Genomic DNA, 17,098 nt, shown 5'->3' on the forward strand with positions numbered 1-17,098 from the left:
TCTTCCTCCAAACACGACGAGTTGAGTTTATACCAAAAAGTTCTACTTTGGTTTCATCTGACCACATGACATTCTCCCAATCCTCTGCTGTATCATCCATGTGCTCTCTGGCAAACTTCAGACGGGCCTGGACATGCACTGGCTTCAGCAGCGGAACACGTCTGGCACTGCGGGATTTGATTCCCTGCCGTTGTAGTGTGTTACTGATGGTGACCTTTGTTACTTTGGTCCCAGCTCTCTGCAGGTCATTCACCAGGTCCCCCCGTGTGGTTCTGGGATCTTTGCTCACCGTTCTCATGATCATTTTGACCCCACGGGATGAGATCTTGCGTGGAGCCCCAGATCGAGGGAGATTATCAGTGGTCTTGTATGTCTTCCATTTTCTGATGATTGCTCCCACAGTTGATTTTTTCACACCAAGCTGCTTGCCTATTGTAGATTCACTCTTCCCAGTCTGGTGCAGGTCTACAATACTTTTCCTGGTGTCCTTCGAAAGCTCTTTGGTCTTGGCCATGGCAGAGTTTGGAGTCTGACTGTTTGAGGCTGTGGACAGGTGTCTTTTATACAGATGATGAGTTCAAACAGGTGCCATCCATACAGGTAACGAGTGGGGGACAGAAAAGCTTCTTACAGAAGACGTTACAGGTCTGTGAGAGCCAGAGATTTTCCTGGTTTGAGGTGACCAAATACTTATTTTCCACCCTAATTTACGAATAAATTCTTTACAAATCCTACCATGTGAATTCATGGATTTTTTTTTCACATTCTGTCTCTCACAGTTGAAGTGTACCTCTGGTGCAAATTACTGACCTCTGTCATCATTTTAAGTGGGGGAACTTGCACAATCGGTGGCTGACTAAATACTTTTTTGGCCCACTGTACAGCCGGATACAGCAATGGAGATAAACAAGCAGGGTGTCATGCGGCGGCTGTGTGAAGGCAAGAGAGGACCCAAAATGCACGGCTCTAGACACACGGGGATGAACTCAAAGGCAGGTGTTTATTAACAGGAACATAAGAAGTCAACTATACTGGGAGCAACTAAAGCTGAGGCGCTGGGAAGACACGGTAAATGCACACAACCTAGAGGGACGACGCAACACGGAACAAAGGGACACTTTGACATAAATACACAGAAGGTAATGAGGGAAGTGGGAACACACGGGGAACGCAGCTGAGGACAATTACTCGTGACAGAGCGGGGAGGACACGAACCTGAAAATACTGACACCAAGATGTGGACCTTGAACACAACACAGTACACAGAGATGGGCACAGAGAGAGAGGCAGAGAACAAGGATGAATACACGAGGGGATGAGGAGAACACAGAACACAAAGGACGGGAACACGGTACCAGAACAAACACCACAATAACAGCATGGACACAGGGGGGATCCAAATACCAAACCAAACAATCCAATGAACATAAGGAACAAAATACAAAACCACAGGAAAACTAAGAACACTGGGTCAAAATGACCCAGGACCATGACACAGGGAGGCAAACGATGAGACACAAGGAGAGCAACAGCATGTCTACACACACACAAAGTCTAGACATTAGAATTATTTTTATTACTCAAACTGCATATCTCATTCAGCATGTTAATTAGACATATTCAATTCAATACTTTATTGTCCCACAAGGGGAAGCAATAAGAATAAACAAAACAATGATAAAAAGCCACAAGACAGTTATTTGCCATTAAGGAGACGGGTTGCAGTTGGGATAAAAGAAACCTGGAGTCTCTTGTTCTTCCTCACAGGTTCTCTAAAACGACGGCCAGAGTCAAACTCACTTCAAACAATTTATAATAAAAAGAGCCTTCCTTCCTCTTCCTTATATCTTTGACTATAGCTTCAATTTGCACACATGAACTTTGTTTAGCACTCTGTATCACTTTAAACTTAAAAGGCCAGATGTCTTTTTACCCTCTCAGACTTAATAAGAGGCGAGCAGGGAGGGCTTCATTCTCTCAGTCCAACCTTTCTCGACTGGAAGGCAGCCTTCACCTTCCACTTCTTCTCTGGCTCCTCTGTGAGCTCTCGGTATTCCTCGAGCTTCTCACATTCCTTCTTCCTGGTGTTGCTACCACTTGGTATCACTACATCGATCCCTACAGCCTTCTTCCTCTACTTGTTCTTCCGATTCAGCTGACTCCTCAGGATGTTTCTTACGCTCTGCAGGTATTTTGTGGTTGAGACTTTCCGAGCAGTTTGGTTTCCCTCTGTGACACCAAGGTACTTGAAACTGACATCCATTGTTAGTCAGTGGTACCAGCTTCAGTCATTATGCAAATGTGCCGGAAAACACAACAAGTTTTAACCGTCTAGCTTAGATTGGAGGTTATGTTGAAGAATTTGGAAATCATTGTCGTTCTTCATTATTCTAACAACTTTGTGCAATGTACCGGTACCACTGGCAGCCAAACAGCTCCAGAGCCAGATGTTATCACCATCATCAAGGTATAAATAATATGCTTCATTTTAAAAGCCCTAACTGTCATGAACAGTCAGGGCGGGATTGGACCCTGAATGCAGACAAGATCATTATATCAATAAGAGAACAGAAAGAGAAAAGTCACAACACAAACTAACCTGTCTAAAGGAAAAAACAACACAACCAACAACCAGACGCACTTCTGTGGCCGGCCAGCCTTCACTAGTAGCAGCAAAAAAACATCTACACTGTTCCCGAAACTGTCAAAACGACTGTGTCTTTCCATTCTGCTCAGCAGAATCTCAGACTCTAGAGAGCAGAGAAAATTGCAAGTGGACCTCAAACAGACTTTATAATGTTTTATGGCTAACTGCTCAGTGAGTCCAGGTGCAGGCTGGGAAAAATGAGCAGCAGAGGAAGAGAAACAGCACCTCACCTGCACATCCCCATTGCATGTAACAGAGGCCAGATGGTTCAGTTTTTGTCTCATCTGGCCATAAACCTGTCCTGCAGAAAGGCTATTCATTGTGAGCAGCTGCTAAGATCGTCAGCTGAAACAATGTATGTAAGTTTGTGTTATTTGGATGTTTCACGGCTTTGGTGTTCTTCTGAAAGGTGACTACAAATGTCACCCTTAGATAAGAGGAAACTGGTTGGGATGTCTGTCTTTTGTTAATTTACATTTACGAGTTAAAATTTGCTCCCATAAAAGTTAAACAGACATTTTAAAATCACCATTGTTGTCTTTACAAATGCAGGTCCTAGGGGTCCACCTGGGGATCAAGGACCAGGTGCAAAGGGAGAGAAAGGTGACCCTGGCAGTCCAGGTAAGGTTTTTGGTTAAATTCATTGCAGCCGTGTTGAGGATTCACTCAAACTCAAACTGAAGCAGATTATACACTAGGGCGACCAATCATCCTCTTTCTCTGCACTTGTTGACTTGTAAAAGACTATATGACATTTTTTATTTCACCATTCATTAACCGCACAGAGAAGGCATCGTTTAAATATGTCAAAGTTTTCTTTAAGGCAAAAAGAATTTTCTGGCACAACTTCACCTGCTTCCAAGGTGCATGGAGAGGATAAAAGAATTCACAAAGCAGAAACTCCAGCAACACTTGAGGGAAGATGAACAACTTTAATAATAGATGTTTCGGCTTGTGGCCTTCATCAGGGTCCTGATGAAGGCCACAAGCCGAGGATATGCTTCCTAGATATTCCAGCATTGTCCCTAGATATATTCCGGTCCTGGGTGACCGACTGCACCAGCGTAGGGGCTGACAATGGATCCCTGGTTTTCATCCCAATCACTAATGGCAGTTATGGTGCCACCGCCTAGGCCAGGGCTGTCGAACTCATTTTACATTGCAGGCCACGTACGACCCATCTAAGCGGTCGGACCGGTGAATCTCCCCTTTCTGTCAGTGTAAAGAAGTTTCATATTTAACAGTTTTTCTACATGATAAAGAAAAAGAAACAAAATAAATATTTATATTAGAAAGTGAAAATCAGAAACCTTGTTTTTCACAAAGTTACAGAGGTTTTATTAGAAACATAGCTATGCGTTTAGCAATTTGGCATAATTCACTACCAATAAAAGGTTAAATTTTTTTGTAGTGAATAGCAGGAATGAGGCTTTCTTGTCAGAAGTCATTTTAGGAAAACAGAAAAACAGCAGCCAGCAGCACTGTACACAACTGGTGCGTAATAAACAAGTAAATAAGGCAGATAATAGAGATTTTTGATGGGAAACTGGTCCTGAAGCACACAGAGATGGAGCTGATTTGGTGAATTTGGCTCGCAGAGTGATCAATCCTGCAGTTTTGCAAGATGTCCGTTATGACTTTACATGCCTTTATGCACCTCCCTTTGTTAATCCGTTCAATACTTTCTCCCTGTGTCAATTCTCATTATTACACATAATTTATGGACACATATGGTTTGATTTCTGTGCATGTATGGATAGGATGGGTTGTTACTGTTGTTACTGATTCTCTGGTGAGAATTTTATGTCAATACCACCTTCAGAAATATATTGTCTTGAACGTATACACAAAACTGAATGTGTACACAAAACTGAATGTGTACACAAAACTGAATGTGTACACAAAACTGAATGTATACACAAAACTGAATGTGTACACAAAACTGAATGTGTACACAAATCCAGAAATAAACGGACTGAAAATTATTTAAGGCTTTTCTAGCCTAACTGAGCACTCAGAACACTGGTGGATACACTGAGGGCAATTTGGACTTCATCCCTCTTCTTTTCTTTGTAGGTCACAGCAAACCTTATTTGAAAATGGAAATACTTTGCATTTACTGTATACGTCATTGTTTTAGTCTTACTGACTATTCAATTCAATTCAATTCAATTTTATTTATATAGCGCCAAATCGCAACAAAAGTCGCCTCAAGGCGCTTCATAGATACAGAGAAAAACCCAACAATCATATGACCCCCAATGAGCAAGCACTTTGGCGACAGTGGGAAGGAAAAACTCCCTTTTAACAGGAAGAAACCTCCGGCAGAACCAGGCTCAGGGAGGGGCGGGGCCATCTGCTGCGACCGGTTCGGGTGAGAGAAGGAAGACAGGATAAAGACATGCTGTGGAAGAGAGACAGAGGTTAATAACAGATATGATTCAATGCAGAGAGGTCTGTTAACACATAGTGAGTGAGAAAGGTGGCTGGAAAGGAAAAACTCAATGCATCATGGGAATCCCCCGGCAGCCTACGTCTATTGCAGCATAACTAAGGGAGGATTCAGGATCACCTGGTCCAGCCCTAACTATATGCTTTAGCAAAAAGGAAAGTTTGAAGCCTAATCTTGAAAGTAGAGATAGTGTCTGTCTCCCGAATCCAAACTGGAAGCTGGTTCCACAGAAGAGGGGCCTGAAAACTGAAGGCTCTCCCTCCCATTCTACTTTTAAATACTCTAGGAACAACAAGTAGGCCTGCAGAGCGAGAGCGAAGTGCTCTAATAGGGTGATATGGTACTACAAGGTCATTAAGATAAGATGGGGCCTGATTATTTAAGACCTTGTATGTGAGCAGCAGGATTTTGAATTCAATTCTGGATTTAACAGGAAGCCAAAACAGGGGAAATATGCTCTCCCTTTCTAGTCCCTGTCAGGACTCTTGCTGCAGCATTTTGGATCAGCTGAAGGCTTTTCAGGGAGTTTCTAGGACTTCCTGATAATAATGAATTACAGTCGTCCAGCCTGGAAGTAATAAATGCATGAACTAGTTTTTCAGCGTCACTCTGAGACAGGATATTTCTAATTTTAGAGATGTTGCGCAAATGGAAGAAAGCAGTCTTACATATTTGTTTAATATGTGCTTTGAAGGACATGTCCTGGTCAAAAATGACTCCAAGGTTCCTCACAGTGTTACTGGAGGCCAAGGTAATGCCATCCAGAGGAAGAATCTGGTTAGATACCATATTTCTAAGATTTTCAGGGCCGAGTACAATAACCTCAGTTTGATCTGAATTAAGAAGCAGAAAGTTAGCGGCCATCCAGGTCTTTATGTCTTTAAGACGTTCCTGCAGTTTAACTAATTGGTGTGTGTTATCTGGCTTCATGGACAGATAGAGCTGGGTGTCATCTGCACAGCAGTGTAAATGTATGTTATGTCTTCTAATGATGCTGCCTAAGGGAAGCATGTATAATGTAAACAGAATTGGTCCTAGCACTGAACCCTGTGGAACTCCATAATTAACCTCAGTGTGTGAAGAGGACTCTCCATTTACATGCACACCTGGAGACCGCTGGAAGCACTGTGAGAATCATGTTCTTTGATTTCTCCAGTGCCTTCAACACCATTCTTCCCTCGGTTCTGAAGGACAAGCTGGAGAACTCTGGAGTGGACCATCACCTCACTACCTGGATCCTGGACTACCTCACCGACCGACCACAGTATGTGAGGACTCAGGGCTGTGTGTCGGACAGGGTCGTCTGCAGTACGGGGGCCCCACAGGGAACGGTTCTGGCTCCGTTCCTCTTCACCATCTACACTGCAGACTTCTCCCACAATTCCACCCAGTGCTTCCTGCAGAAGTTCTCTGATGACTCTGCAATAGTCGGCCTCATCACTGATGGGGACGACAAGGAGTACAGAGGTCTGACCCAAGACTTTGTGGACTGGTGCCAGCTGAACTACCTCCAGATCAACACCAGTAAAACCAAGGAACTGGTGGTAGACTTCCGCAGGCACAAGCATTCTCCACTGCAACCACTGAACATCCAAGGTATGGACATTGAGGCTGTGGACAGCTACAGGTACCTTGGTGTTCATCTGAACAATAGACTGGACTGGACTCATAACTCAGACGCCCTCTACAGGAAAGGGCAGAGCAGGCTGTACCTGCTGCGGAGACTCAGGTCGTTTGGAGTGGAGGGCCCACTCCTGAAGAAATTCTATGACTCTGTTGTGGCTTCTGCTATCTTTTATGGCGTGGTCTGCTGGGGCGGCAGCATCTCTGCTGGGGACAGGAAGAGACTGAACAGGGTGATCCGAAGGGCCAGCTCTGTTCTAGGATGCCCTCTGGACCCAGTGGAGGTGGTGAGTGACAGGAGAACGGCGGCTAAGCTGTCATCCCTGTTGGACAACATCTCCCACCCCATGCAGCAGACTGTGACAGCACTGAGCAGCTCCTTCAGTGGGAGACTGCGGCACCCACGGTGTGGGACGGAGAGATTTCGCAGGTCTTTCCTCCCCACTGCTGTCAGACTCCATAATAAAGACTTTAACTGATCAAGCACACACATCCATGCATATGCAATAATACTAAGTGCAATAATCCTTTCTGTCATCGTTGTATTTTTACTCAGTTGTATATAGTATTTGTATTTGTATTCTATTTTATCTTATTGTATATTTATTTTATTTTATTCTACTGTATATAGTATTTTATTTTATTCTATTCTGTACAGTTGTGTACTGTATTTATTCTTATTGTATTCTAATTTTTGCCTCATAACTTTTGCACTGTCCACTTCCTGCTGTGACAAAACAAATTTCCCACGTGTGGGACTAATAAAGGTTATCTTATCTTATCTTATCTTATCTTATCTTATCTTATCTTACAAACTGGAGTCTATTAGATAGATATGATACAAACCACTGCAGTGCAGTACCTGTAATACCTACAGCATGTTCTAATCGCTCTAATAGGATATTATGGTCGACAGTATCGAACGCTGCACTGAGGTCTAGCAGGACAAGCACAGAGATGAGTCCACTGTCAGAGGCCATAAGAAGATCATTTGTAACCTTCACTAAAGCTGTTTCTGTGCTGTGATGAGCTCTGAAACCTGACTGAAACTCTTCAAATAAACCATTCTAATCAACTAATCAAAGTATCAAAAAAATAATCACAGCGTGTCACTTGTGCTGTATTTTGACAAGTTATTGCCTTATTCCATAATGAATTAAATTCATTTTCACCTCAAAGTTCTACACTCAATACCCAATAAGACAAAGTGACAAAAGTTTTCTTGCAATTCTTGCAAATTTATTAAAAATAAAAAACAAAAATATAACACGTGCATAAACATTCACAGCCTTTGCTGAATACATTTTCTGGTGTAACTTTGGCAGAACTGTCGCAAGTCTTTTAAGTATAATGCTTCATGCTTGGCACACTTTTTTGGGCAGTTTCTCCCAGTCTTCTTAGTAGATCCTCTCGGGCTCTACTGGGCATGATGGGAAGTGTTAGTGCACAGCTATTATCAGATCTCTCCAGAGATATTCAGTGGGTTCAAGTCTGGGCTCTGGCTGAGTCACTCAAGGACGTTCACAGGTGGTCCTGAAGCCACTCCTTTGTTATCTTGGCCGTGTGGAGGCCGTTGTTTTGTTGGGAGACCTTTGACTAAGTCAAGGTCCAGAGTGCACTGAAGCTGGTTTTCATCATGAATGTGTCCATCACTGCATTCATCTTTCCCTTGACCATGACTAGTGTCCCAGTTCCTGCTGCAGAAATACCATCACATGATGTTTGGTAAAGTGATCATTGGCTTCTTGGCCATTGTGTTGTCCCTGACTAAGGCCCACCAATCCCAATTACTCAGACTGATCAGGATTCCAGCTCTGAGAAGAGTCATGGTGGTTGCAAAAGTCTTTATGGATGATCGAGACCACTGTTCTCACTGGGACCTTCCGTGGTGCAGAAATTCTTCCGTACTCGTTCCCAGATCTGTGCCTCGACACAATCCTGTCTCAGAGGTCTACAGACAAGTGCTTGGACTTCATGGCTTGGTTTGCACTCTAACCTGCACTGTCAACTGTGGGACCTTAGACAGACATGTACTTTTCCCAATCATGTCCAACCAACTAAATTTAAAACTTTCAAGTTGTAACAGCTGACAAATTATCAGGGGAAACAGGATGCACCTGAGGTCAGTTTTCAGCGTTAATACATATGTTTTGTTATGTCTTTATTTTTAATAAATTTGTGAGAATTTGAAACTTTCAGACTTTTTTAAAACTTTGTCATTGTGGGAAACTGTGAAGAATGATCAGGCGAAAAATGAATTCACGCTATTTTGGAAAAAGTCTCTGACATGACACAATGTGGAACAAGTGAAGTGCTGTGAATACCGTGTGTGTACAGTGTGACTAATGTGAAACAGTGTTTTAAAACAGTATTTGTTAAACCCATACCAATCCATATTCTTATATGTTTGTGCTGTTTGTGTTTTTCTCTTTCATGAGATTTCATTTTGTCATTTTCACGACAGGTCCTAGAGGGCCAAGTGGTTACAATGGAACACAAGGTAAGCACATTTAATCAACAAGCCCGTTTCCACGACTAAAAAAAGGATCCATAACTCAAAACTTCGACTTATTTTCTCAAAATTTCGACTTGTTAACTCAAAATTTCGAGTTAGCGCTGCCAATCAGTAATCTACGTGAATGACGTCATTTCCTTGTTACCCGGAAGCTGAAGCCCTCAGGTAAGCTACCGGTATTACATCCAGTCATGAATGCACAGATTGCTGAGTATTTTCAGCTTGGCTTCAAAAATGATAAAATCCTTGTGTTATTGGCTGAATCACATGGTGTTACTATCAGCAAACGCACTCGCTAAAGCGCCAATTTGTTGCGATCCGGTTTTGCGCGTTAGTCTGCACCATATGCTTCCGGGTAACAAGAAAGTGACCTCATTCACGTTGATTACTGATTGGCAGAGCTAACTCAAAGTTTTGAGAAAAGTAACTTGAAATTTCGAGCTATGTTTCTTGAAATTTCAAGTTAATAAGTCGAAATTTAAAGAAAGTAGCTCAAAATTTTGAGTTATGGATACGTGTTATTATTTTTTTTTGTAGTGGAAACGGGCTTCCATAAAAGATGGAGAAAATATGACTTGGAGTCTTGTTTCTCTCACACACTGGAAGCTTAGTTTTTCCTTACTTTTTCTGGGGGTTACATATTCCACAAAAAGAGCTGGTTTTGTTAGAAAAGTTCCACTAGGCAACATCTATAAGAGATATCTCATACAGGGAAGTTTAATGTGAGAGCCAGTTCAGTAAACAAAGATCTTTATAATGAATTGAACATAATGACAGATGACCAGTAAGCAGATTGGAGGCTGATTGGCTTGAAGAAGGCAGGCAGAAATATGACTGAACTAGAGCTGTGATGTCAGCAATGAGCTTGAAAGTGTGGGAAAGTGGAAGTGATGAAAGCACAAATTAGGCGCCAAGCGCCCAGGAAGCAGACAGATGTTTGATTGTAGATCTTCCTTAATAAAATTATGTATAAGCTTCAGTCTGTTTGTGATAGATACATTTGGGTCCATGACTGACACCTTGTTGACTTAGATGTTGTAGATGTTTGTTTTCTGTCATCATGCACTTCAGCTGTTTTCTGTAGGGGACAGTGTATAATGCAAAGATTTGTAAAACCTTTTGAATTTAAGTTGCAAGTCTGCACTGCAGTCAAATATTCATCGTGATATAAAATCTATTGTAGTGGTGTACAAAAGCAAAACTGGGAGAAATATGTCTTTGTCTAATAAATGATGGGCCTACTGTAATTTCATATGTCAGCTTTAATCTTTTCTCCACAGGTCTTCCTGGGCCACCAGGTACCAAAGGAGAGAAGGGAGAGATGGGAACAGAGTGTAAGTGCACTTCATGCTGACCTGAGAGCAGCGATAGCTTCAGAAACCTCAGATGTTAAACATTAAAAAATGTATTAAAGGTATTCTAATGTCTAAAGGGACATTAACCATTTTTGACAGAGAGAAAATAAAAGCCTTAGAGTGTTTTGTTATTAGATTTGTACTGATGAAAATAGCATGCAGCACATAGTGATTCAACAAGTATGGCTGCTATATCACAGCAGAAATATCTTGATGCATGCTCAGTCATCCAGGTAAGTAAATCTCACAGCAGAAATATTTAATCGCCAGAACACAAGTTGGCTTTTTGTGAAGTAGTCACAGAAAATGCAGCGTGTTTGTCAGTTAGCATTTCCAGATTTGTCATTTATGAAATGCAAACCAACTAAATGTCTCACAGGGACATTTTTACCATTGTTAACCATCCTGATCTCTTTCATAACAACAATGATTCCAGTAACAACAAAAACCCACTGTTAATCTTGTCACCTCAACTTTGTCCACCACAGTGACTGTGCGTCTTGTGCCAGGAAAAAACCAAGGACGAGTGGAAGTGAAGCACAACAATATCTGGGGCACTGTGTGTGATGACAGATTTGACCGTGTGGATGGCTTGGTGATCTGTAAGATGCTGGGCTTCCAGACTGTCCATTCCACCTTTATTGCCGCCCCAGGTACCAAGCCCACTCTGTCATCTGTTTTCAATGAATCTCAATCTTACTGCTAGAACCTTATTTTATTTATTTATTTATTTATGTAATTTATTTAAAATGCTATTCCCAAATTTCAAAGAAATTAAATAATAAGATGTTGACTTTTTATGGTCAAATAGTAGGAAATCTCATAAAATATAACATAAATTCATAAAGCCACATCTAATTCCAGGTGAATGTAAAATGTGTGCACAGGTTGTAAGTGTAGCACAGAATTTATAGGAACTAAAAGTATATTAAAAAAGTAAACATAGGGACTGTCAATGCAAGCAGGTGGTTTATGTCATAGTATCACAAGATAAAGAACCTTTATGAAGATGCACAGAGACAAAGTGAAGAAAACGAAAGTAAGCCTTTATTTTGGCTGATAAAAATCTGTCAAATAAAAAAGAGCCCACTCACAAAAACTCATAGTTCATAAGCCTAAAACACTGGGTCAGAGAAAAACAGCACAACACCAGTCTGCTCTAACACTTCTTTCCTTCTGTAGGGTCTGGCGAGATCTGGCTGGACGAGCTGCGGTGCACAGGAGCCGAGGACAATATCTTTGATTGCCCTCAAGGTAAAATCGGTGTTAATGACTGCAACCACAATGAAGACGCTGGGTTACACTGTCTGTAGACTGAAGACGGAATCGCTGCTCTCGTGGAATCAAGAGCAACAAAATGTTTTCAGAAACTCAGTGTTCAGTATATATCACAGGAAATATTACACATTTTACTTCACTGTTTTGCTCAAAACTGACTTTAATGATTGAGCTTTAAAAACCTGTTATGAGCTTGTGATTCAGTACTATACAAAAGCCTGCACATTAATGACGTAACAGTAATTTTCCTTGTAGATCACTATAAAATATTCCTGATAAATTAACTCAGACTGGTGTTTGTAATTGCTTGCAATCTGTGACCTTGCAGCTACACCCCACTAAATACTGCACTTTGTACTGTGAGGTGGCTCTGGATACTCACACCACTGTCAAACACATCGATACACAGCTCACTGACCTGGGAGCAGTACTGAGACTAATGGTGTTCACATCTCAGTCTAATTATATATTCACACAATATATTTTATTCATTTCATTTTAATGTCAATATTTAACATATTAGCTTAAACCAATGCTTCTTACTGACTTCTCTTATGCCCCCCCGGGAAGAAAAAAACATTTTGCGCCCCCCACAACTATAAATAGTATCATTTGTCTATAAAATTGTTATATGTACACCTCGCTTTAACACTTTATCCTTATTTACATTAAAGACACAAAAAAGAAAGAAATACACTGTAGATCAACTTACAACAAAAAATAACTTTATTAACATTGTTTTTTAGTCTGTAAGAGAAAAAATTGCAACAATTTGCCTGAAATAAAAAAAGAAATTAAATCCTTACTTAAACTTTGAACATTTTTTGACCGACTTGAAAAATAAAATTGATCAAACTCAATAAATAATAATAATAATAATGAATTCAAACTGATCAGCAACATTAAATCAGGAGCACAATATATTAAACACTTTAACCTACAAAAAACAAAAATGAATAAAACAAAAGTCAGGATTAATGGCTACAATGAGCAGGTTTTGCAGTGCACATCTTTTCTAAGCGGGTTTGAAGCAGGATCCTGCAGCTCTCACCTCCTGCTCAGTGTTTAGCTGGGACCTGTCTTCAGTGCAGCAACAGCAGAGAAGCCAGTCTCACAAAGACGTTGCAAAAGTAAGAAGAACGCCCACAGCCTTCTGCCCTCAGAGTGGATACTGCTTCTCTACCAGAATTCACTCAGTGTCTGTGATGTGAACTGCAGTCTCAGTGTGGAGTCAGATGTCATGTCAATGAACTGGTTCTCCTCTGCAAAGCTGAAACCAGTTGAAGCTGGTGCTTTGAAAGGATCTCTCGCCCAGTCATACTGGGAACTGTTTTCATGGAAGTACTCTTTAAAGTATCCCATCAATGATGGAATATGCTGCTTAATATATGGAGTGACTGAGGCGGCATCATAGTCAGTAGTTTCAACAAATTCATGCAGGTTCTCAATGAATCTGTGTTTCCTTCATCAACTCGCCTGCCTCGCGTTGCAAGCTTTCGAGTGAAAGAGTTGATCTTGTCCCTTGGAGGTTTTTATCTTTCCCTTGAAGCTGTAGATTTAGTTCATTTAACTTTCCACTCAGGCCAGCCAGTTTTGCCAAGAAGGTCTCATCACTAAATTTTTCTGCAACTTTGCACTTGTGCTCCTGCTCCAAAAACATTCTTATCTGCTCTCTGAGCTCAAAAAGTCGGGACAAGACTTTTCCTGGTGACAGCTGCCTTGCTTCACTGTGAAACAGCACAGCTTGATGTTCGGCTCCCATCTCCTCACAGACAGCAGAGAACACGCTTGTTTTTATTGGTCTGGTCTTTATAAAATTGTCTACACCTATAATTTCAGTCATAACTTCACTTAATTCAGAGGTTGATGCCAGTGCTTCTGTGTGTATAATACAGTGTGTCCACTCAGTTTTAGGTGAGTCCTTTTCTCACCCCTGCCATGTTTTGTGCACCATCACTGCAAATACCAATGCAGTTCTCCCACTTTAGCCCATTCTCAGCCAGGAAGCAGTCCAGCATTTTGAATCATCCTTCAGCTGTGGCTCTGTCTCTGACCTTTTTACAAAAAAGCAGGTCCTGACACAGGGTTAGTCATGTCAAATCGTACATAAGTAATAAACAAACAGTCTTTGTTGCTGTCAATTGCGTCATCAAATTGTAAGGCAAAACGTTTGTCTTTGAGTTTATCTAATGTTAGCAATGTCCTTTATACGTCTGGCAACAGTGTCATTGGACAGAGGGACTGTTTTTAACTTTGCAGCACTTGCATCAGTACGCGAGTCCGTACTCGCGTTCTCGGCGAGTCTGGACTTGCCGGGAGTCCCCTGTTCTTGCCAGGTGTTCTGGGAATCCATCCTACCTGACAAACCATCCTACCCGATGTTTCTGCACATGCGCACAACACGAAATTAAATGGCGAACTGTCCTACCTTTGTGAATATTAGCTAGAAAATACTCTGACAGGTAAAATTAAGTGCCAAACCATCCTACCTTTGTGAATGTGACCTACAAGCATACTTTTTCAGCTAAATTTAAGTGGCAAATCATCCTGCCTTTGTTAATAAGAGCTAGAAACATACTCTGACAGGTAAAATTAAGTGCCAAACCAGGCTACCTTTTTGAATGTTACCTACAAGCATACTTTAACGGGTAAAATGAAGTGGCAAACCGTCCTGGCTTTATGAATATGAGCTACAAGCATACTGTGACGGGCAAAGTTAAGTGGCACACCGTCATACCTACTTAAATATGTGCTGGAATTACTCTGTGACAGCAGAAATGGTCAAAAAAATTTTACCAGTATTGAGCCGGAGGATCCAGTTGGCTGTCCGTCAAGATACTGGGCAATCCTCGACCCAAATTAAGGCTGTTACCTGTACCGACTGCAGCCCCATAACCATCAGACGGCATCTGAGACTGAAGAGCTTAAAAAAAATGTCTTCAAAGGCCGCGTCTCCTTGAACGCCACAAGACTGACCATTTGGACTTTGCAAGAGAGCACCAAACATGGGACACTGAAAGGTGGAAGAAAGTTTTATTCTCTGATGAGATGAAATGTAACTTGATGGTCCTGATGGTTTCCAACGTTACCAGCATGACAAACAGATCCCACCTGAGGTGTTTTCTATGTGGGGGCCGTAAAACAGCCACTGGCTATGTCCAGATGTTGCAGAGAGCATCCCTCATGATTGAGGACCCTTGTCTGTGTGGTAATTGATTGATTGATTGATATTTCGAGGGAAATTGTTTTAAAGGCTGCCAGAGAATACGATGCCATCATGAGCACCCCTTCCTACCATACGTAGAATACACAGACATATCATTGGGAAGACAGAGAGGTACGAAAAAACTATGCAAATACACATTACATGAGAAAAGAGGAGGAGAAAAAAAACTCCTCCCAGACTGAGCTCCTAGGGGAGAGCAGTCGAGAACAGAAAAAAACACCTCAGCACAGAAAGCACATAAATCTTCACATCTTACATCCGCCTGCATACGTCGGGTGGGTGTAAGCGTTGGGAGGCGTTGGGAGGAGGGAGGGGGGTGAGTGCGTGTCTGTGTCAGTGTACACACGAGATTTGCGTGGGTGTGTTTTCCTGTGTTCATCTTGAGAGAGAATGTCCTTTCACCCGGTTGAGCAAAAGTCAGCATTCCTCCAGCTGATGTAGGTGACCTTGAAGGAGCAGATGGTCCAAACACAGTCCTGTTATCAAGGAGAATTGTTCTTCTAGCCAGTGTCAGCCTTGGGCAGCCGCATGAAGGAGATGGTTGTTTGGGTTTAAACAATGACTCCAATACATAAGTATTGTTGTGAGAGTAAAGGACCCTCTTAGTTAAAAATTCACTGTAGTATAGTATTATATGTAATAACTGCAAGTTATTCACATCCAGTTATTTATAAGCCATTACTACTCCTCCATAATATTTGTGTAATCAAAGTAAATATCTCTCATGCTTCCCTTATCTGATTTTGACTTCACAATCATTAGGGGTTTTGCCAACGGGCAAGAGGGTTTTTTCCCCTGTTCCTTTGGGTGGGCAAATGGGTCCTGAATGTCTTTTGCACTTATGCACTAGTTACAGTACTTGGCCTTCTTGGAGTCACATGGTGCTCCAACTGGTGACTCAGTCATCCTACTGGGAGACTTCAAAACTCACGTGGGCACAGCAAGACCTGGAGGGCAGTAACTGGAAAAAATGGCCTGCCTGATCTGGATCCAAGCCGTGTTTTCTTATTGGAATGCTGTGCAAATATCAATTTGTCCACACCAACTGATTGTACAAACATAAGGAGTTGGCACTATGCCCTCGGACTCAGATCGATTAATTACAATTAATTTTGTAATCTTATTGGGTGGTAGCCAGAGCAAAAACTCCTCTATGAGATGAGTTTGGTGAGGCTGTGGAAAAAGACTTTTAGTCTGCCTCAATGAGATTCTCGCCAACAGTCAATGAACTCAGTGTATACGAGGGTGGAGTGCTGCTGATGTCAACGGAGGTGGCCGAGTGAGATGAGCCGTGTGGAGATGATGAAGGAGGATCCAATCGCAGCCACTTGTAAAGGCGTGAAGGTGGTTTATTGAACACAAAGTACAAAATAGAAAAACGGCAAACGGGACTGCAGACGGTCTAAACTGAGAACAACTAAACTACAAAACACGAACCAGAACTCAAACATGAAGGAGGAAGGGCAGAGGTAAATGACGACGGACAGCAGGGAGAACACACAGACGAAGCACGGTGGACACACAGATGGACCAGCGACTACAACAACAGAAGACTTAAATACACTCAGAGAAACACAGGGAGATTACACACAGGTGGGGGACACAGCTGGAAGTAATTAACGTGCGGAGACAAGGGAGGCAAACTGAAAACACTCACATAAGACACGGACTTTCACAATAAAACAGGAAACAAGAAACCATCACTGAGAGGCAGACAGAAAATAACACATGGAACTCAAACTATACATGAGGCAACAAATCCTTAAACACGAATAAACAGAAACATAGAATCCTTTTAATAATCAACAAAGCACAAGAGCATCAAAAAGCAACTCATGATGCAAAAATAAACCAAAACATAAGAACTAAAAATACTGGGCCAAAACTGACCCAGAACCGTGACAGGAGGACATAACAAGGCGGTAAAAGCAGCTGACATGTCTTCTATAGAAAAAGCAGAGTAGCCCAACACTGGGGCCGAGGTCACTGAGGCAGTTGAACA

At 41.8% G+C, this 17,098-nt stretch overlaps 1 protein-coding gene across 1 annotated transcript in view; it reads left to right on the forward strand.

Annotated features, from left to right (window-relative positions):
- The window catches only part of marco (macrophage receptor with collagenous structure), a 28,047-nt gene extending 15,762 nt beyond the window's left edge, over positions 1 to 12,285 (forward strand). The window contains exons 7-11 of the mRNA XM_080902825.1: positions 3,200 to 3,268; positions 9,187 to 9,222; positions 10,518 to 10,571; positions 11,081 to 11,245; positions 11,775 to 12,285. Of these exons, the coding sequence (XP_080758951.1) occupies positions 3,200 to 3,268; positions 9,187 to 9,222; positions 10,518 to 10,571; positions 11,081 to 11,245; positions 11,775 to 11,905 (455 nt within the window). The 3' untranslated portion in view covers positions 11,906 to 12,285. The remainder of the gene's footprint in view (positions 1 to 3,199; positions 3,269 to 9,186; positions 9,223 to 10,517; positions 10,572 to 11,080; positions 11,246 to 11,774) is intronic.
- The last annotated feature ends 4,813 nt before the right edge of the window (positions 12,286 to 17,098 follow it).

The sequence above is a fragment of the Rhamphochromis sp. 'chilingali' genome, assembly GCF_963969265.1.
Source record: "Rhamphochromis sp. 'chilingali' genome assembly, chromosome: 14".
Taxonomy (NCBI): domain Eukaryota; kingdom Metazoa; phylum Chordata; class Actinopteri; order Cichliformes; family Cichlidae; genus Rhamphochromis; species Rhamphochromis sp. 'chilingali'.